Raw genomic sequence first — 23,077 nt, 5'->3', positions numbered from 1 at the left:
TTGCCCTTCTCTCTCTCTCTCTCTCTTTCTCGATGCCTTTCTTACCTTTTCTTTTCATCCCATCTGCTTTGTTCCTTTTAGTCTCAAAGTGGCACTTTTTTAAAGTCTGTAACAGAGTGTCTGGCTGATGAGTGGACAGTGTAAGGCAGTCTGTCCAGGATATAGCATTAGGCCACTGAGGTGACACTGAAAGGTTGTACAGAATCGACAGGCGGACTCCAGCTACGCTTTCACGGATCCTCTTTATGACAGAGAGAGAAACTGAGAGGAAAGACTAACAGACAGAAAGAGATGAAGCACAGTTCTTTGCAGCAGCCATTGATCACCAGTCAAAGTACTTGATTCTGTTTAATGAGCTGCTCGTTCCTTCTGGGAGGCAGAGCAATGAGGGGAAAAAAACACAACACCGTGTGAAACAGAGAAAATAGGCAAACAACATCACAAACATGATACCATCCCAGTGTGATATTCTGTTTCAATGAGATTTCAGTCTGTCCCTGTTTGAAGAGTTACATGTAGTTACAGTACACTCCACCCAACCTAGAGATTTAAACAAGGAAGTGAATATTACCCAGCGTACATTTCATAATTTCACAAAAGACCAATTACAGTTAAATAGATGCTGGACAATCACACAAAAAAGTCACATTAAAGTATGGAGTTCTTGCAGGTTTCACTGTAAACACACACACACACACACACACACACACACACACACACACACACACACAGAGTGTTGCTGCCCCGATGTGACCCTCTTGGCTCATCTGCAAGAACTGCTCCACTTAAACTTTGTTGCTCCCCTGTAATTGAATTAGTTTGCTCAATTATGTAGGAGCAAGCCTGTCCTCATTACGAAGCACTATTAAAGCACAAGGATGGAACTGAGGGGAGGAAGGAGAGCAGCAGTGAGGGAAAAATGGAGATGAAAGTCCATTTAAGTGAGTTTTTAAAGTTTCACTGCCCTCGTTGTCCGTGCGTCAGCCACATCTGTATAACACCTGGGCCACACTTTATGAATTATGTCTCGCTGCATCTGCCCCTGCTTTCCTTGTCTCATTCTGTTTGATTCTCCTCTTTCACCCTCACCGTACTCCTGGGCCGGATGCTTGGGAAAAACGCTGAGGCAGCAATTTGGCCCAGATCCTTTAAAGTTTATTCCACTGACTTCACAAGAAAACATCTATCTGAGCCAAAATGCTGTCAGCCCACTTGCTGCAGGGGTTCCTGAGCTCAGCACAACGATAACACCCAGCCACACACACATACACACAAACATTAGGGCTTTTCTTTTGATGCAAAAGCTTGTTCCTGTCTAATGCTACATATCAAATAACTGTTTTCTGTTTTTCTCACACACAGGAGCAGCTAAAGAGCCTCGAGAGCGACTGCAAACACGTTAGCGATGGAGGCTTCCAGCTGCAGAGGTGGGTTACATGCACATGAACACACCTATAACACACAGCACTGAGACAGGGAATGAGCAGCCTGCGTTTGTGCTGATACAGAAGATGATTTCCCTGCAGATGAGACCGCGCTATTGCTGTTTAATTACTGATGACCCTGACTGAGATTGGACCTGTGTGTGTGTGTGTGTGTCCTCTGAATGTCCCTGACACCCCTTCTCTTTCTCTCCTTGGTCAGTAATAATCTCACCATGGACCTAGATAACAACATCAATATCAACATGCCATCCATTGAGAACAAGGTGTTCATGTGAGTACATCATTTATCTCCGGCTACGATCAGGCAATTACACGTGTGGATACTGATAAAATAAATTATGTCTCGTTAATTACCTCCCTGGATTCCTTTTTTTTTTTAATTATTAGGGCCCGAGCCACGAATGGCTATTTTTGTCCTTCAGATTATTATTGTTATTTGTATTATTATATCTGTGGCATGCAGACATTTTTGTGGGGTTAACATGCATAAAAATATTGGCATAGTTTACGGACCTGTGCGTTGCTCAAGGGCTCTATAGCGCCCCCCTAAGGTGAAAATGGAGGCAAAATTGAGTTCCACCGAATTTCCCGAAAGTTGGTGGGAAGATGTTATAGACCAAGACGAACAAAAAGGTCAAGTGTAACCATGGCTTCAGCTTAACGGGAAGATGGACATTTTGAATTTTGGCGTCCATTTTGGCGATTTGCGGTTAGGGAACTGTGTAAGGGACACTTGCACGGGGACGCCAGGGCCCTATTATGACTAATTATTATTTACTCTTCTTCCACATTAAGTACCTAAACATCTCTTAATTGCAAGATAATCTGGCATGTTTTGTTTTTTTTACTAACATGTTCTAAAATATCTAATGATGTAAAGTCACAAATGCAGGATACATTGGCAACTTTTGTTGCAATTTGAGGGTTGACAAATTAAAAATGAAAGTCAGTCTCCTCCTGATGCTGCCATCACCATCCCGTCATCACCGACAGAATTGGGCGTGCACACTTCTCATTACCATAACTAGACTGTTTGTGATATATAGAAAATTCAAAAACTACCAGAATGCAGAGAAACAGAGTCCATAATACTTGTCATCTTGTGTTGGTTGTCTTTGTCACACTCCCTGTAGTATTCAGCGGGCCTGGCGTGACTTCCTCCAGAGACAGGAAGCGGAGAAACGGAGCCCCTCCCCACCCTCCCTCGCCTCCTCTGACAAGATGAGCATGTCGGTCAGCATGACAACTCTGTCCGACGGCAGCACCCCAGTAAGTCACACCTATCTATCTTTATACAGTGCAGTGCAGTGCAAAGTTTCAGAGGCTGGAGAAGGGATTATTGTGAGTCACATCCATCCAGAAAATACAGGAAACGGTTTTAAAATAACAAAATTATTAGTGTTTTTGCCTCGGCAGCTGAAAAAAAATGACTGTTGTTGGACTTTTGAGCTTCGGCTGTTTCCATAAGGCTTTACATTCACACACTTGCATGATACATACAGTATGTGATGCTTTCAAGTGAGTGTGGGCTATTCTAATTCCTGCCAGAAGGGGGCAGTATCTCCCAGCTAATGTCTTTAGGATGCTTCTTTGGAGCGTAAAGAGTGAATGTAAAAGGATTTGGTCTGATATACACACTCCCTCGCTCTCTCAAAGCAGCAGCAGCAGCAGCGATGGAACAGCCATCCTCATTTAGCACATCTCCCCGTCTTTTAACCAGAACAGAGTAAATCCCCGGGATTTTCTCTGCTGCATCCTCCGGTCATTATAATTCTATACTGACGTCGGCTGCAGCCCTCTGGCTGAATAGCAAGTGTGTGTGTACACTTCTCTCCTAATCTGGGAGCCCGAAGTCAACAGGCAGGTTAAATCTCAGAGACGGCCAGGAGAGTTTGATGTATGAGTACACTTAGGTGGTACTTGTCCACTCAATCAGCTCAGAGAGAAGCTTTTACACTGAAGAACCCACTTTGATTTGGATTCCTGTGGGTGAAACAGGGGATGGGCCATAATAGTGAAGAGAACCAGAATAAATGTTTGCACTTTGTGAGGTTTACAGTGCCGATCGGTGTCCAGACAAAGAATATTGTTGGATTTTTAATACATTTATATGAATATAATCGAATTCTTCATTCTATGCCCACACATGCACACAAATATACCCAGACACAAGGATGAGCAACAGCCAAACGGGGAAAAACTAAGAGAGAGACAGAGAAAAAGGCCTGAGAGAACAAGTAGGTGTTTGTTGCTTGCTTTTAAAAGACAACACAGTCATGGTATATCTTATATCATCAGGCTGTTAACAGTGGTTGTGTTTGAAATCCTTTGGGTCAAACAGGAAATGTTTAGCTCAGTGACTCAGAGCTGCTGACAAGGGCATATCATCAGTGAGAGGATAGCCTGTGTGTGTGTGGTTGCATGTAAGGTCAACAGAGATAGAGGAGAGTGGCAGAGAGGAAAGGAAGATGAAAAACATGTTGTTTCACGGGCTAAATGTGCTGATGCTTCACTCCGTTGGAAGCAGAGGCTCGGCGTCTCCTCTCGTGTGATTCCGCACCTTTGTTTTGATTGATAGCATCTGTTTTACCATCTTTACTCTGTGTCATGTCACACACTTGCTGTTCATGCCCTCCTTTTCTCACTTTAGTCAACTGACCTTTCTCCGCTATAATTTATATTGCTGGATGTGGCAGCTCGCCCCCCCCACCCCCACTAACCCCCCACCCCCCCGTTTGAATTTCTAACTGTTTCATTTCTGTTGACCCAGCGACTCGCTCTCACTCTGCACCGGAGTCCGTGACATTCTGTGTTGCGTACGCATGCACACACATGCACGCGCAAACATACAAGGATGGAGTCATATTTTCCTCAGATGTAGTGATGTGGCAGTCAACGCTAAAGTGATTGAATTTGTAACCTTTGTGCCTGTAACATCAGTCTTTGACAAATCCTTTCTGAACGGCATACGTGTGTGTAACCATGCATGTGCGGAGTGTATAGTGAATTTCAAAATAGCTCATTTTCTACAGCGAGGCGCACGTTTTCAAGACGGTTGACTGTAATGCTTTCCGTATGTGACTGAGAAATGCAACTCTTAACTGTGTTAATGATCTTTCGCGCTGTAATTAACATGCTCATTGCCATGGCAATCCTGCTTAACAGCGCACCAGCTCTGGATGTCTCTATTTATGATCGATCCCCCTGCTCCATAGCAACAACTTGGACGGAGGCAGAAATTATGGGTTTCATTAAAGTGGAACCCTAACAAAACTCTGACTTTTATGCCCGGATATGAATCAGCTGTCTAAAATTTTATTGTTTCATAATACTGTACCGTGTCAACACCAACGCCCCGCCCCTCCTGCTGCCGACCACCTACAAACACACACACACACACACGCACTGACACAGAGGAAGAGAGAGAGAGAGAGAGAGAGAGAGCACAGAGAGACACAGACAAAGGCACATGGTCGCCCTGGACCCCCACAGCCTCAATTTCAGACTGTCTAGATGATTGATGTCTTTCCATAAACAGACATCCATCAGCTGGCCACTGGCTGAATGTCTCTCTTTCTAATTTACTTGAGAAATAAGGACAAAAAGCTAACACTCAGGAAAGATGTCACGGTGCACGATATAGTTTCTTTAATGTCAAAAAATGTAGGTTTTTATTCTGGTTTTCAGGATGTACTCATATACATATATACACATGTATATGTATATATATATATATATATATGTGTATATGCACATGTATATATGTATGCACTTATCAATGTCCTGCCATTTAACAGGCATTGCCATTATTATTATACCTTCTGGCTTTTGGAGCTGTCCATTGCTGTGGTGCTGATTTATAATCTGTTGTGTAGTTGCTAAAGTGTGACACTAGGGGGAGATCCTGCAACACTGTCACCTTATTTTCATCCTGGTGAGTGATCAGAGCTATTCTGTCTGCATAGATGTATATATATGTATATATATATATATATATATGTATATATATATATATATGTATATATATATATATATATATATATATATATATATATATATATATGTATATGTATATATATATATATATATATATATATATATATATATATGTGTGTGTGTGTAGAACGTGGGGGCAGAGGTGAGCGAGCACACAGGCTGCACCGAGCCGCACAGCTGCTGGGCCTCTCCATCTCTCAATCAACGCTCTATTAACGTTCCCCTACCACTGTTTTCTGTCATGTCACTGTTTTATTTATTTATTTATTTATCTATTTTTTTCGCCTTTGGGTTTCATATTTTAATGTCTTTCTCACTCTCTGTGTCTCTCTCTTTCTCTTTATCACTTCCTCGCTCGCTCGACTTCTGTTCTCCTGACTTTATCGGGTCATGCAGCTGCAAGAAGAGCTATGGAAGCCTGGCAGGAGAGATAAAAAAAAAAAAAAAAACACAGCTCAGCAAAGGACATTTCTTCTTAATTTATGACCTAATGTACTTGTACAAATACTAAAAACATTAGTTTACTCCATTTCCCTACCAGGGCTATGTGATAACATCTGGATCTGATCACACTTGTCCTGAAATAACCCAAATAAACGAGTCAATAAGTCAAATTCGTCGTGACTCAAAGTGTTAGCACTTCGGCAGGTTATCAACAGAAAAAAAAAAGGGTTCACAGATGGTGCAACATTTAACCCTCACTCTTTCATGCTTTCAACGCAGTGCAGGCTACAAATTATTGGCACCACTGAACTTTTGTTTTAATCCCAACAGTCTTTTCTATGCACCATGCAAGTCAGCATTTCATTATTAGAGATGGAAGAAAGTAGAAAAGGTCACATGCCAGTACAATGGTTATTAAACTTAATTATACTCTGCCTCCGGCTTATCAAGCCTCCTCTCTGCTGTATTTACTCTGCATTAGATACACAAACATCAGCTCACAAATCTTCAGCAAGTCAGTCTCTGGAAAGGAAAGTGGTGCCAATTTCTCTGTGTTTATTTTTAGTTCAGCTTTTGTCGAGGGGAAAATGACACTGTAAATTAACTGTGGTGACACACAGTCACTTCTGTGATGTTTATGCAGTCCAAAATGCCAATTTCCAAATTTGCCTGAAAGAGCACTTCAATCTGAGCAGCAAAATCACAGCCGCAAAACTTTCAAACGGAGGTAAATGGAAACAATGCAAATCTAGTATGAAATAGTAACCAGCTTTAATACACTAATCCAAAAAGACCATGATTATCAAAACACTTTTAGTCTCATTTTCTAGCATGACAGATCAGTGATCAATACGTGGTACTTGTGATGTTGAGCACAGACTTAATATAAACCCTTTTGTTTCCTATGACTTTGTGGCTGACTAATCGCTGTATCAGCACAAACACTCGCTTATTCTTAATCATCACAACACGCCCGATCAAGTCATCTCTCGCCTGCTGTACCTCGTACAAGCGTTGGCTTTTCTAATAGCCTTTTACACCTCTTCTCAATGTAGACCAGAACATCCCAGAGATGATTTATGGTAATTATGCAAATGTGAAAAAAATGCTTTGGAAATTAATACTATTCCCTCTCGTCTCTTCATCACTGGAGGTTGGTTGTAACTGGAGCCAATGCTTCTACAATCCTGTTACTGTAATACCATGGATGATACAAAAATCCTAGGTCAGGGAATTAAGAATCCCCTTGAATTAGTTTAGGTTTATAGAAGCTGCGTGCAATTCATCTGTTCAATCATTTTTTTTTTTTTTTTTTTTTTCCTGCCTGGGGATTGAAAAGGCTGTCTGGCACATGGGTTTATACTCTTTCTCAGGAGTTATTCAGCGTCGGCCGCAGATTCAATCACCAAAATCCAAAACTCTCACTAAAATAAGATGTACAGCCAGTGTATGGTAGCAGTGGTGTGTTAACTATCCCGGGTCTTCTTTGTGTCTGAGGGTGAGTGGCAGCCCTGGCAGGATGTAAGAGAGCTGCTGTGACACACCAGCCACGATATTGATTGACAGAATCGTTTGTGAACCCTCTCGTCTCCATCAGCACCCTATGAGGAAAGAGAGTCTTCATGGCTCCAGATGGGGAAGCGACAGAAATCACATCCTTTTCAGACTGTACTGTATGTGCACGTCAGTGCTCGGTTTCTTTGTAAATGCTTCCACTGCCCTGCAGATATGTGAAGGACGTTCATACGACTCTTATAATTATACGTTACCGAAGTGAAGCCTTCAGTGTAATAATGTCTGACGGGGGGCAGGAACGTGTCACTCCCAGCTAATCACCTGCCAGTGACATGTCAAGCCAAGCATGGGCCCTTTCTCACCTGGGACATGTCATGTCATACGCTCCTTACACGTCACAGCCCTGTTTAACGCGCTGGCCGTGATGTGTGTGAATGTGATGAAGAGGATGGGGGTGGAACTAAATGCACGCTGAGTCTTAATTAGTCAGGCTCTGGAGCTTTCGTATATTAACTTCCTTGTAAAGACGGCGTCATTTCAAAGCTTTTGCTTTGCTTCGTCTGCATTATAGGTTGATGTTTGTTGGGCAGTTGTTTACAAATGATAGCAGCTTTTTTTTTTTTTTGCTTCAGTGTGACGTCATGTTGCATTTGTATCATCTGGTAAAATCCACAGGGGGTCACTGTTCTGCTGAGCTGGGACAGAGCAGTCAAATACTGGGAGCAGGGAGTAGTCCATGTCGAAAAATTCCCTTAGTCAAAAAATCAAAGCTTTTACTTTGGAGGGTTTTCCTTTACTTATTTATTGGATACAAATGACATCATCAGGACTATCAGGTGATGTTGTTGTGTGGATGATACTGTCAGGAAACACCCGCCTCTCTTCCTCTATAGTCAAGGACCTCTTCTTTCACAGATAATAACCCATTATCGACATATTTGTAATTAAAAAGGGAGACAGGGCTGTTATTTGGTGTTTCCGTGGTTTATTTGTCATCCTCTGTATCCCCCGCTCTCTTATTTCTCCTCCGTGTTTCATCCACTGTCTCGCTTCTCTTTGAGCCTTTTAATTTCACGACACTTCAATTAAATATTAAAGTGTTTCAGGATGACGTCAGACTTGCTGCTCTATCTATAGCGACGCTGCTTCTGTGTCGTTGTTGCTGTTTGTTTTTCAAATGCATTTGTTCTGCAAGAATATACAGTAATGAAGACAGTAGATTAAGGCAGCCATGATGAAAATGATGCCGCAATAGGACTTTGCACTCACTATTGACAGCACAGAATCTACAACATGCAGCGCCTTATTAATGGACTTTCAACAGTCATTCAGCAAGTCATCTTGTGAATTCAAAAGTCTTGTAGTCTGTGTTGAACAAACATCCACGATGGATGTCTGTTTTTGTTTTGCTTACCTTTTGTATTTGTGTTTGTGCATCAAAACAACATTGAAAAATCACAATTGAAGTTGTAAAAAAATCTTCTTGTTCCTGTGAAACAAGCGCTGCCTTCCTGCATTACTGTACACCTGGTACTGGTGGTGACGATGTTTTATTAATACGCCGATAGTCACGCTCAGCCACACACACACACACACACACACACACAAACACATGCATACATGTATGCACACTCACATTCATACAAACACATGGGAAGGACGGTGATTATGGAAATTGCTTTGCCACTGATGTGAATGTGAAGAGATTGTGTATGTACTCTCTACACAGCACCTCTGGAGCCGCATGTGTGCATGCATGCTTGCATGTATGAGTGCCTGCCTGCGTGTGTGTGTGTGTGTGTGTGTGTTAGACACTGAGAGCAAATGAAGAGCCTGCAGCACTGTACTGTACACATTCAGCCTCATTTACCAGATTCTGCTCCTCCCTGATCAGCAGGATCATTATCTCCTCTCCTCTCTACTCAGGGCGGCACACAAAACACCCACATATCCCTCACCACCTCATCCAGAATACACATTATTCTTCACTCTTTGTACACATGAACCAAAAGATCCTAAAATAGTGAGCCTGGGCACAGAGAGGTGTGAAGTGTTGGCCTTGTATTGTCACAGGGTCCCATCCCAAAATGAGGTTATAGAGTTTGTGGTTATGTTTGTCTTCACTCCTGACTTTGGGGCTCTGAGGCCACGGTTGATGGTTGTATCAGTATGCGCAGCGTAGAGGGGCTGATGGAGATGGAGAGATAGAAATCGCAAATGAGTTTCAGCCATGCTTCTACTTGGATACCCCTCCTCCCTTGTCATGCATGTCTTTACAGCGTCCATTGCACAACAAGGTCATGAATGTATGTGAAATAATGCATGTATGTACACAGTGAGGGATGACAGAGACCACTCCTTGGGTAGCGGGCTTCCCATTCTAATCATGTCCTGAAAACATAATTGAAGGGAGAGAGTGAGTCTCCTCAATGATTTCACTTCTGCTTTTGCAGTGTTTCATTCATAAAGCACTTCTTTTTTTCCCCTTTATACCATTTTTTTTTCCCCGTCTTGTCAAACTGACAGTTTTTTCCCACTCAGTTCCTTTGATTTCCATTGCCTGCCTGTATTTCCGAGAAGACCGCTATGTTGTTATTCAACTTGAACAATCCCACTGCTTATTCGGCCCTGTGAGATCCCTCTAATAGTCACAGTGACTGCCGAGGTGTGGAACTGTAGGTTACACTGAGCCGACTCTGGAAGTATTAAAGACGGCACCCACACGAGCTGGCTGTCGATCGTGTGTTTGAGTGTGTGTGTGTGTGTGTGTCTGCTTATTCAGATGTGACCATCTAAGCTATGGTTTTTATTAAAAGACTCAACATGCAGTCTGTTGCAGAAGAAGAGAGGGAGGAAGCGGATTTTGTTTCTCGGTTTATTGGTTTGGCATTTAGAGAGTGGAGAAATCCTGGGAAGAAGATTGGATGGAAGTGTATTGAACAGAAGGGAGATAAAAAAAAAAAAATGTGGGCAGAAAGGGGCCTTTTCTTCTTCTCATTGAGTGGTCTGGTCTCTTGAGAGAAATAGACTGATTTGTGATTAATGAAAAGACGAGGCTGCCTCTCGGTCTCCTTCTTCCTCGCCTCCTCCCGTCCCTCCTCGTGCCTAACTTCCTCACCTAGATATCCATCTCAGTAATGGCGTCTGTGTGTAGCAAATGATTAGCAGATAAAGCGAGAAATCAGACACAAAGAAATTTGATTGTTTTGACTGCATTATCATCAAACAACCACTCTGCCGGCATGTGGAGATAACGTGTTATCGCCACGTGTTAACTCTTTTCCTGTCTAACATTAATGATGATAATAATAATAATAATAATAATGTCTGCTACAAATTTAGTAAAGTAATAACCATGTGAAAAGAGGAGGGTCTTAAAGGAGACCTTTAGGTTGAGGAGATGAAGACCAGCTAACAATTTCTGGTTTCCTGAACGTTCTGGGAAAGTTACCTTTTGGTTGTAGGAACATTCCCTGAAGTTTCCCCCCTAGGGTTCTCCAATGGTTGATATGGAAAGTTTTCCTAGGGTTCTCCTAATGTTAGTTTTTGGTTGCACATTTGGTTTCGCAGAAAGTTCCCCTAACCTTACTTTGTCACAACCTTCATGCAACATTTATAGAACACTATTTTGGTTACATTAACATGACAACATCTGGTGCATATTATACTCATTTTAATAGTATAAGCATGAAGGAGTTCCACACAACTGAGAGTCACACGTCATCACGGAGACACTCAGTTGTGTGGAGCTCCTTCATCCCTTACTCGTCACCAGCCGTTGTGCCCTCATCGTCACCTCTACCATGATGTCCCATGGCACAGCGCTCGTCTCCGCATACACTCATATCACAGGGCTTCACTTTGGCCTCCTTTCGTAGACAGCGAAACACAAAAAGAGCTGACACTCCAGCAAGGAGGGATATTTTTAACTGCACTTAAAAGGAATGAGTGTGTCTGAGAGCAGAAGTTGGAAAATAACAGAAATAGAAAACTTGTAAGGTGAACCCGTAAGTCCCCGACAACGGCGTCTCGTTGTTCACATCAGAAGTAAACGCTTCATGCAGGATTTGCCTGCAGCAAACGGAGAATGCCTGACACTTTTGATATGACACCACCTTTCCCTCGCGTTGAGCTCCAACACGTCGCTCACCGAGTTCATGAACTCTGCAAAAGGTGAGAAAGAAAGCAAAGCAGCGATGTATGTGAGTGAAAGGACATGGTCATAATTCTCCAAAGGTCGTCGAGTCGGTCGCCAGTGGACTTGTAGGTTTCTTAAAAGAAACCAAGGAATTCAAGAAACCAAGTCCAGTTGTCAGTGATTCAGGAGACGTCCTCCCAAGAACTTTTCTTCAGTGGCATCACTGCATTACTTTTATCCGGGTGTACATAATAAACAGGCAGGTTAGTGTAGAGTGTCAAGTGTTCAGTTTGTGTTTGTTTGTGTGTGTGGAATGACAGCAGACAAACCGTTCTAGACAACAGAGTCTGCATATTGACATCAAGAGTAAATGCTTCAAGCAGGATTCCTACAGCAGACAGACAATTCCTGACGCCTTTTGATATGACAGCGCTTTTCCCTCGTGTCGAGTTCCAATATCGTTCACCGAGTTCACGAACTCTGCAAACGCTAGAAAGAAGGAGCGAGAGGAAGAAAAAGAGAAAGTGAAACAGTTAGTAGTATGTGAGGGAGAAAAGTGCTTCCAAGAAACCTTCTCATTCCTATTGAAATCATCAGTGGCCTCCATCGACTTTGGGCCAAACAGTTTTGCTGAGAAAGGAGATCACTTCACTGGTAGACGAAGGCTTTTTAAACTGCTTTTTAGGAAGCAGAGCTCACATGGGACAGACGTGCTTAGGAAGGTAGACAGTTCAACAGTTCCAAGCAAAGTAGAATCGAAGTAGATTCAAGAAGGCGGGAAGTTTTTCCAGCTCCACTTGTGTTTTATTGATTGCAGTCTTGTTAGGCGTCATTACTTCAGGTTCCCTTCTTCAGTCTAACATTTGTGTTATTCATTTATCATCTTTTTTTTCTTTTTTTTTCTCGCCAGCTGTTTTCCTTTCAAATTGGATGAATATTGCATCAGATGTTTTACATTCTCCAGCAGGCAGCCGTCTCTCTACCATAAAGACTGGAATATGGATTTGAGTGTGTGTGTGTGTGAGCACAGACTTAGTACCGTAGTGCCATTCATCATTTGCATATGTTTGAAAGTCTTTTACAAATTCAATATTGTGCTCTTACAACTGCTATTTTGAATGGAGGAATCCTGTCTGCATGAATAATACAGTGCAGAAACAAAATCAAAAGAACTGTATTGAGTTTTGAGTGCCTAGTAAGCGACACAGTTACATATTTTAACCAACTGCCGTAATCAAGCGACAAATGAGTAAGTAGACAGTAATTAGCAGAACAGGTAACTGCAGTTGAGTGTCTGCTGGCAGCTGTACATACTGTAAAGTAAATTATAATCCTTTAATATCAACATTTATTTCTTTTCACTTAGTTCTGTTTCACAACATTGTGTCATATTCATATTTTGACAAAACCTTGTACATATAAGGTGTAAATGTTCTGTATTTATATAGCACTTTTCTAGTCTTGATCATCACTCAAAGCTGCATTACACTACAGTCTACATTTACCCATTCACCCATGCAGAGTGTTATCTATCGCTCATTTTTCATACCCAATCACACGCTTCCGTCAGGAGCAACGTGGGGTTGCCCAAGTTCGGGAATCTATCCCACGACCTTTGAGTTGAAAGACGACTTACTCGACCGTCATCTTTTTTCCATTACTATGCTTAAATGTACAGTATATACAGAGACTAGAATGTGCAATATAGAGTGTCTTATATACTTTCTATAGACAATCTGATGAAAAAAAATTTAAAATGGGATTTAATTTGTGAAATTTGGAAATACGTCATAGTTCAACGTTCACTTGTTTTTATAAACAAGACATTTTTTTTCTAAAAATCTATTTTGTGACTTTTGCGCAATTATTTCTACTTTATATCACTACTAAAAATGCGATTTAAAATGAGTCTTACCTTTGATTCAACAACACATAAGACGACAAAACCCCTCCACAATTTTTAAAGCATGAATGTGCAACCTTTAAACACACACCCCCAGGATGTCCATATAAGGAGTTGGGTATTATTCCCATGCCAATTTACCATGGGTGCACCTGCGGCGCTGATTTTTGCCACGTGAGCAATAAGGGTCAAGAATGTAACAATCTGATTAGCATTTACTTCTATGGGGTAAATGTAGCTGTATCACAGTCCTCAGATACAGACATCATTATCAACGATGACTGACGACGCAACATCTTAAAAACAAAAAACTTCAACCATCAAAAAGGAAAACAACAAATAGTCCGGCAGAGTTCGAGTCCTACCCGCTTACTGTTCTCTTCCTCATGGACGAGAGTCGGCAGGGCGCATATGTGGAACAGCCTATAGTATATTACGACGTTAAATTACGCCAACAGCCGCATGACTGTACAGAGAACAGAGATCTGCGATATGTCATCAAACATGTCAATTCTCCACCATCTGATAATAACATAGAAGTCCCAAACAGCTGCGAGAGAACTGGCGCTTATCTCTACACAGCTACTTATCCTATAGGAGAGAACACATAGCGTGGTTGTTTGGATTAGTTTCAGTGAGCAGACCACATGTGTTAAACCCGCCGCTGTGGGCAGTGGAAATCCCTTAAGAATGCAGAGAAATCTTTTTTTTTTTCTCCACACAAGAATACAGGGATTAGTGGTAATGGGTTTACCTTACTCTAAACAGACTAAGCACTAATGCTGTTGTTTTAAAAGTTGGCTTTTTGCGATATCATGATGTGTGGGTGTGTGTTTCTCTATCCCAGCCCCATCACCATTTGGTCCCAGGCTCACACACTTCAGTTTAATTACAATAAACAAGATAAGGCCGTGTCCTCCATCTGAACTGTTACTGCATTGTCTCCCATTTATCGCCAATAGAGACAACAAGGCACTGGGCAGCACAACAAGAAAAGGCTCACTATCATAGCGCCTGGTTGAATTTCTTTGCTCTTAAGTAGAGGCTGATGTGCTCTGCCGTTGCCCTGCCAAGACTGCTTTACATGGAGCGTGGAGTGCATGTGGATACATTTTTAAAATACCATGCTTCATGAATAAATGAATGAATTCTTTATGTAACACTTAAACATATATAAATTAAAATATGTATACAAATAAAACATGAAAAATGTAACTCAGTGAGACAAAAGAAACATTGCGTAGTACAGTAAATGTTCAAGAAGTTAGTTCCTGTCCTCTTTTACCTACTCACTTAATAATCATAATCATCAGATAATAATCACTATGTACAACCAAATCCAACATAATGCAGCAATAATCCTTTTTTATATACATTTTAGTAGCATATAAACTATGCCAATATTGTCGTTAACATATCCAAGAAATGTTGCAGACAGAAAGGTAAGAAAGACAAAGGTCAAACTTCCGTACAGTGTATGAAACAGTAAATGAAAACACTAATGAGGAGGGGAGGATCTTCAACACAGTCTGCATGCTTTCCAACCCAACCCAGATCCATTCTGCATAGCAGCTACAGCAGAAATTGGAAGGGTGTGGAAAAAAAAAGTTATGAAATCTGTAACGAATGCTCTCAATGACACCACGAGCTGCCACATCACATTGTTCAGCTCAATCCATCACTGGGAGAACACTTTAGATTCTTTCCCTGCAGCTGAGACATGAAAGTCACAGCCACACCGTCCGGTTTTAATACTGAAGCCATCAATTCACTGCCCTCGTCTCACTGTAGCCTTAATCATGTGGTATCTCGTGTCCTATCTGATCATCATTCAGCACGAGACGAGCGAGATGAGACCATTCTAATTAAATAAGAAGGAGGAGAGACACAGAGAGAGATTACAATGCCAGAGTGTGCAATATGAGCTGAGTGGAATAATGTCTACATTTGGCTGCCATAAGGGTTTATGAACTGTGTGGATGTGAAGTCACACTGCAGTAATATAAGATGACTGACACCAGATATGAAGCCAGCCTCAACAGACACATCCGCAGCTGTTTGCTCAGCTATTAAAAAACCCTGAAATGATGCAATATCTCATGCTTCAGAATAACTTAAGCGAGTGAATGCATCCAGATAGCGTTCAAATGAATACAAAGTGTGGTTCAACATGTATGAACAGCAGTGTGGTTTTCACTCCCCACTTCTTTCCACTTGGTCACACTGGGAGAAACGAGAGGCTCAACCATTTCTGTTTCCCTTTCTTTCTTTTTTCTTTTGCCAAGGTCACTTTTAATTGGTGGGATTGATCAAATAAAATTAATGCTCAAAACTGAGGCCGTGCCGAGCAGATCGGACTAAAATTGCATATATAAAGCTGAATGAAATTCATGAGACCTGACATTTACTCTGACTATATCTATATTTGCCATCATCATCATCATCAGCAGCAGCAGCAGCAGCATCTGCAGAGAAACAGCTTTTTTTTGAGTGCATGAATGGAAACGGCTCACTCATGACTTGCACAGTCAATATCTATTATCGCTGGCATGTTCCAGAGCCTCTTTACAAGTATGTGTGTGTGTGTATAGGTACAGTAATCCCTGCTGGAAGGCATAGGTCCTCATTCTTGTGAGGTTATCTCTTTAACAGAGCATGGAGCATCCTGCAGAGTTGATCAGCGAGGCAGCCATCTCTCTCACAGTGCGACACAGTGGGATGCAGTGGGACTCTCACCACACACCAGTCAGAAACTCTCATTGCTTTACTTTTCTCTGATCTCTCAGTGAGGAGCGGCACATATTCTTCTGGGGGAAACCAGGTGGAAAGGAAGTAAAAGTGATGAAAGTGTACGTGTGAGTGTGGCTTTATCGAATGCATTTCTTGTATTGAAAAGTAATGTCACTGTGCCTCCTCCAGTCCACTGCATTACATTCCGCATGCACCTCCAGCCAAGGTTAAATTCTATATAAAGGCTGGTTGTGATTAAATCTGACCTGCAGTTTGTCCCCAGTTCAAACAACATCACCTGACTGAGGCTTGGGTGAGGTCAAGAGTCAAACTACTGAGTCCTTGACCTCAGATCACCTTCCAACACACCCTCATTGATTTAACTTAGCCCACAGTGGATGCTCTTGGAGGGAATCACAGAGAAGATTTAAGAGTGTTTCTTCCCTCCAGGTAATATGGGTTGAAGTGCAGTGTGGCACACAGCACGGTACCTCTACTGGGAATGCTGCATAATATCGTATCAGGTTGAATCTTTTATTCAATTCAGTGCAATTTGATTTGTCGAGTGCCAAACCACGACATACATTACATCAAGGCACTCTACATAGTAATGCAGAAACCTTGCCATATTATAGAGAGAAGAGGAACACACCAGTTCATCTGTGCAACAGAACCAGACTCGAGGATGTGTTGCCATCTGCCTGGACCAGTTTGGGCCAAAGGAATAATGGGGGACAAAGGAGATGTGGGGGAGAGAAAAGGAAAGAGGGAGAGACAGAGAGGGAGATATCAAAAATCTAACACATTTAATCTAACGTTAAATACAGAGAGGGTGTCCACCTCCCAAACTGACAATGGGAGCTGGTTCCACAGAAGAGGTGCCTGGTGACTGAATCTGAAGTACAGAGTCTCTTATAGACCCTCAGAACCACAAGTAGACCTGCATTTTGGGACCAAAGTAATCTGTAATCTGACCAAAGGTAAAACTAGTGATTTAAATGGGGCCTGATCATTAAGTGCTTTGTGTGTAAGCAGGAGGATTTTGAATTGAATTCTAAACTGTACAGGGAGCCAGAGACAGTCACATTAGAGTGATATAGTCTCACTTTCTATTTCCTGTCAGAACTCATGCTGCAGCATTTTGAATTAAAACAGACTTGTTGGATAGTAATACATTGCAGTAATCCAATTTAAATGTAAAAAATGCATGAACTAGTTTTTCAACATCCTTTAATTTAATGTCCATAATGTTCTGCAGGTGGAGGAAAGCTGATCTGTGAGTCAAATGATATATTCTGGCCCAAAAATAACCCAAAAGGTTTTTCTCTAAGGTGTTCAGGGCCGAATATAATGACCTCAGTTTTGTCTGAGTTTAGAAGTAGAAAGTCACAGGTCATCCAGGACTTTGAACAACCTGATTTGTTTCGCACAGCCTCATGTGTCATCATGTTTATTGTGCTTTCTAATATGTTTCCTCAAGGAAGCATGTATGAGGTAAAAAGTATAGGCCCGAGCACTGAGCCCTGTGGAATTCCATAATTAACTTTTGTGTGCAATGAGGCATTATCATTAACATGAACAAACTGGAATCTATCAGATAAATGTCCACATCCCATTTCTCCTCTGCTCCTCCGGGGGTTTGTTCTCTGAGCTGAAGACAGACAACCACCACTGCTTTGCCGTAGATGGCTTCACAGCAAACAGCAACACTGAAATAAATGGATAAGAGGATTATAGGACTCAGCACGGCTGAACAGAACATTTAGTGTTGGTGCCCAGAAACAGCCTGATCAGCAGCTAAGGGTTGTTAGGCATCTCTAGGACTAAAGGACTGGCTCTGTCTCTCATTTACTTTCCTCCACTTATCCCAAATTCTTCTCTTTTTCATGCCACTTTCCCAATTTTGCTTGCCTTATTCCTTCTTCATCTTATTATTTCTGCATTTTTTTTTTTTTTAGTTATTCATTTCATCTCATCTTCCGCTTCCTTTTATTTCAACGTGCCAGTATGGGAGCGATATCACAGCTTGCATTTATTGAAACAGCTGTGTGGTCAGTAGTAATACTGTATGCAAAGATCCTGGATGTTGAATCTTAAATATTGAATATTGGATCTAACAAAAACAAAAATTCAAACGAGAGAGAATTTGAATTTAGGTCTGTGTCTTTTAGCATTTGAGGTGCAATATCAGATAGTTTGCCGTAAACTTAATGCTGCTGCTCTTTATTCTCAATTGCACAATTACTTTTAACACCAGTTGGTCTTAATGTCACAGAGGAAACCAGTGTGATGTTTTTTCCTCAGGGAGTGAGGAGAGTTAATTACCTGCTGCCTTTTCTTGTTATCACTGTTTATAAAATCATCACCACAGAGCATAAGAGCAGTCATGTGTTCTGCAAACCAGAAATATATGGTTACACATTTAATAAAGTGACCTTTTTGCTGCACAAATGTTATCCTGGTGTTAGCAACAATGTCATAACCGACCAAAAAAAAAGCAGGTCATTTACATTTACATTGAAGCATTTAGCAGACGCTTTTATCCAAAGCGACTTACAGAAGAGGAATAAGCTACATAGAAGAGGTCTTGGAAGGAACTCCACTCGATAGGAACAGTGGACTGAACGAGGGAGAGAGTGCAGAAGGTGATCGTGCAGGGGAGGAGGTAAGATAAGTGCGAGGACAGAAGATGCTCTTGGAAGAGCTTCTTGAAGATAGACAGGGACGCCCCTGATCTGTTAGCGCTCGCTAGGTCCTTCCACCAGCATCGACTGACACACGAAAAGAGTCTGGATTGTCTTGTGCGGGGTGTTGGCGCCACCAGACGACAATCCTTTGATAAACGGGGTAGTCGAGGGGTAACATCAGCCATATTGCAACAAATGGACATAGATTACTATTCAAAATCCAGAAGTGTTTCACAAGGCAGCAACAAAGGTCGTCAGCAGAATTATCTGAACTAGATTAAAGGCAAAAGTTACAAAAAAAAAAATCATGTATTAAGACGCTCAGTTAAAGTACCTAATTCCCTTTCCGGCTTGTCCCAACAGATGTGACATTTATTACTTTCTGGTCATAATCTCCCTCTCCACAAGTGTGTCAGGCCTTCAGGCAACTGCTTATTTAGTGCACTGTAGTCGGAGTGGTGTTTGTGCACTTGTCTAAAAACCCTTAAACTTAACTGGCATTTGATGTGATGAGGTGTTACAGATGCGATGCAGAGTTCATCGCATTAGCATATTTGTAAATCACTGCTGTTTGATTGAGCTTACTGTGCAGTCTGAGGAGAGAAAACACAACTCTGTCAGTTTACTTGCCAACTCGACGGCCTCCGCTCCTCTATTATGCTGACGATGGCGACGCATTCACTTAAAGACATTAACGCAAAGAAAAATGTTCAAAGAGGCAGCAAATGGTAAACTGGTTGTTTATTTTGTAAAGAAGAGAACGTTAGACGGATGATGAGGGGGTACAGCTAATTATGGCAAGAAGAGAGAGGACGAAATGGAGTCAAGTTGATCAATAGATGAGAGAATGTCTGGCCCAGTGTTATTAAATGTTAAACAGGGAGACAAATAACCCATTTCATAAATAAATTGTTATAGTTTGCTCTTTCTCTCTCTCTCGCTCAGAGCTTTATCCCCAACTTTAACCGTAAACAGTTAATGACTAACCCTCAGTAATAAGATTCTGCCTCTTTAGGACCAGGTTTTAGTCTATATGAGGACTACTGGTTATGACAAGCTCAGTGCCAGCAAAACTCCTAAAGAGCTAACAAAGACATGTACATGCACACTTGTACAATCCTTCGGTAAGTATTTATCAATCAAAGTCTTAATCTGTTGCCACTGATATTGTACAGTGAGGCATTGTGTGCTGTGCCTGTTCTTTGCTGGTGTTCTCCAGTCATTCCAGGTCTAATTCTCACTCAGTCAGACTTCCACCAGGCTTTTACTGCACAGCAGGGGAACAAAGGTATTCATTTCCCTTTGCAGCGGCATTTTTGACACTGATCATTTTTCATTTGTAGACATTTTTTTTTGTGTAATTAAGACAAGAAATATGGCATTTGAGGGAGCGCATTTTGAGTCCAACAATCTTCGTTTTGTTCAGGTGTCAAAGCGTAAGTGCTGCCATTTGAAGTGCACCGAAGTGGAATGTGGCGTTAAAAATGACGTCATAACTTAAGCATTAATGTCATATTAATGAGAGTGGCTGTAAGGTCTTCTGCTTCATAAAGGCATAGCCTTTCTCTAACTTCCCAGCTCTTTATGAGGAGTGATATTCACTCTAAAGCTTTCTAGACCACAACATCTCCTCAGCCAAAGAAAAACATATTTTATTTAGAGCAAATGAAGTGAGCTTTTTTTGTTCTAATCCTTATTGGTGGGAAAATAATTGAATGAGGGAAAGGTCAATGAAAGCACATACTCAAAGATAGAGGCACCCACACAAACTAGCTTTGTGTGACACGTAGGCTGTTTCCTCTCACTGATAGATACATCGTTTAACTTATAAATAGTCAAATTGGTAACAGTAAACTAGCAATTCATTTTGTAATGAACTAACTCACATTCAAAATGTAAGATAATGTGGAACAACATTTCAAATATACAGCCATTATGGCTCTGCACTGAGGCCGATGATGCTTTGAGCCAACCTTGCTTTGCCTATTTTGGTATGGTTTATCATCATAACATTAGAATGCACATAAGAGTGGAGAGACAAGAGAATAAAGTTTGACCTGATAATGCTGCACAAGGAAAACCATCATACTGCCTAACTAACTGTCCAACTAACTAACTAACTAACTGAATCACTTTCACTTAATTCTGTAATAATCAGTAGGTTAGGTTGTCAATATAGTTGTCGTGTGTAACAGCTACAATGTTTCATTGTATGAAATTGAATATACTACCCACACGTTTGTTTATAAAAGTCTATTATCACTTTGAAATAAAAACATATATATATATTTATTTATATTATAAGTCCAAACTGACTATCAAGGCCACCATAGTGCCCCAGTGCACTTAGGTGAAAGCGGAGTGAGCTGAGGGGTCTGTTTCTTACAATCAGCAGACCTTTAACTACGCTTGCACAAATAAACACAGTTGGCTGATTGTGGTGCCAGGGGAACTCAAGCTGATGCTGCACCCAGCAGGAAGCCTTCTATTCCATTAGCTAAAGTACAGGTAGATCAGCCCCAACTGTGTGGCTCCCACTGTCACATCTACAGAGGCGACTGTGCATGTGTTTCCTTTTAGAAGAGTGTCTGTGTGTGTGTGTGTGTGTGTGTGTGTGTGTGTGTGTGTGCGTGCATGTGTGTTTCCGGCCTGCACACACCTCATATGCAGCCATTAATCATTCAGCAGCCCCTATAAATATCTCCTAAAGGGATTCTCTTGTGTAAGGGTGTCTGGCTGTAATCCGAAACCTTCAGTCTTTCCTTCTTCTTCTTTATGTCTTTTTTATTAAGTTGAAATCAAGGTGTTAACCCATATCTGTCCTTGCTTCATCGTTCTGATGAATACACTCACTGACCTGGAATCATGCACTTTGATTGAGACCGACAACTGTCAAAAGTCATGGATTTTCCTTTTTGTTTGTACACCTGGATGTATATCTGTGTGTGTGTGTGTGTGTGTGTGCGACCGTGCATCTAAACACAATCATGTGCAATTGTGTGCGGGTTTGTTCGCATGAATTCCTCCTGCGCTCGTCCATATGCTTGAATGTGGTTGGTCCATCTGTTGGCCAGGTTTCAGTCATTAGGATTTCATCCAAGTTACACCGAGCTGAACTGCTCATCTCTCATTGAGCCTGATGGACAGTCACTCGGGAGACGACAGAGGGGGAGACTGTGTGGCTGTCCTTCTTACTCACTCTTTCTGTTTGTTTAAGCATGCATGACTTTACGTGCCTGTCCCTGAGTGGCTGAAGGGCACTGAATCCATTAAAATGAATAGAATATTTCAATATCTACATCCGGTATTAGCGGCATACGCCGCAGATATCAAAAAAATGGACAGATTACACTTATTTCAGCTGAGCCAGATTAGTATCATCCTTACTGTCTGGTTTGCGTGTGCCCTGTAGCCCACGTTCCATGACTGTACGGAACAATATTTAACACACTGGGGGGCGTAAATACACAAAGATGAATAGGTCAGATGTGTGTTCCATGTACGCCTCCCCAACCAACATCTCACACCCCTGCTGTCTCAGGGGCATCTTTACGCAACCTATACCTTGGGTCCTGCCTGGTGTGAAAGACCCTAGCCTCTACTGATTTAGAGCTTAGGGCGGGCCATGATCAGCACTTCTGTGTTGTCTATTTTTAGTTCATCCATTGGCATGTTTTTCTTCAATTTAAAGGTGGAATATGCCATGTAGGGGCTTGTCCTTCCATGTTTGCCCCTCTGGCTCCTCCTGTCTGCTGGGTTTCAGCTGCCTGAGGCATTCACTTTCACACAGGTCATCACTGGGGCACATCTTCCTGATGTTTTCTCGGATGTTAGTTGTTTTATCCTGGATATTTGCTTTAGCACTCACTCGTCCTCTGCCTCCTTCCTTTTGTTTAGTGTACAACCTCAGTGTGCTGGAGTTAGGGTGAACCCTCCATTCAGGGTGAGGAGCGTCAGTGGCCTCTATCTCTTCCTTTGGCCAGGCAATTATGCCAGCAGGATATCTTATTACCGGCAGGGCGTAAGTGTTAAGGGCTTAGATCCTGTTCCGGCCATTCAGCGGACTCTTGAGGACCTGTCTTAGTCTGTGCAGGTATATGGTTGTGGCAGATGTCTTTGTGGCCTCTTCATGGTTCCCCAAGGTATCTGTAGATCATCTGCTATGTTGCCTTCAAGTAGTTCCACTCCCTCACTTCTGATAATCTTCCCTCTTTTGATG

General features: G+C 41.8%; 1 protein-coding gene across 1 annotated transcript in view; it reads left to right on the top strand.

The window, feature by feature from the left end:
• The window catches only part of schip1 (schwannomin interacting protein 1), a 188,045-nt gene that overhangs the window by 53,213 nt on the left and 111,755 nt on the right, over positions 1–23,077 (top strand). Inside the window, exons 6-8 of the mRNA XM_058633046.1 lie at positions 1,363–1,427; positions 1,645–1,716; positions 2,579–2,714. Coding sequence (XP_058489029.1) covers positions 1,363–1,427; positions 1,645–1,716; positions 2,579–2,714 — 273 coding nt within the window. The remainder of the gene's footprint in view (positions 1–1,362; positions 1,428–1,644; positions 1,717–2,578; positions 2,715–23,077) is intronic.

This window comes from Solea solea, chromosome 7 (assembly GCF_958295425.1).
Source record: "Solea solea chromosome 7, fSolSol10.1, whole genome shotgun sequence".
Classification (NCBI taxonomy): Eukaryota; Metazoa; Chordata; class Actinopteri; order Pleuronectiformes; family Soleidae; genus Solea; species Solea solea.
Note: the sequence above shows the minus strand (reverse complement) of the source record. Positions and strands in the feature narration are given on the sequence as shown.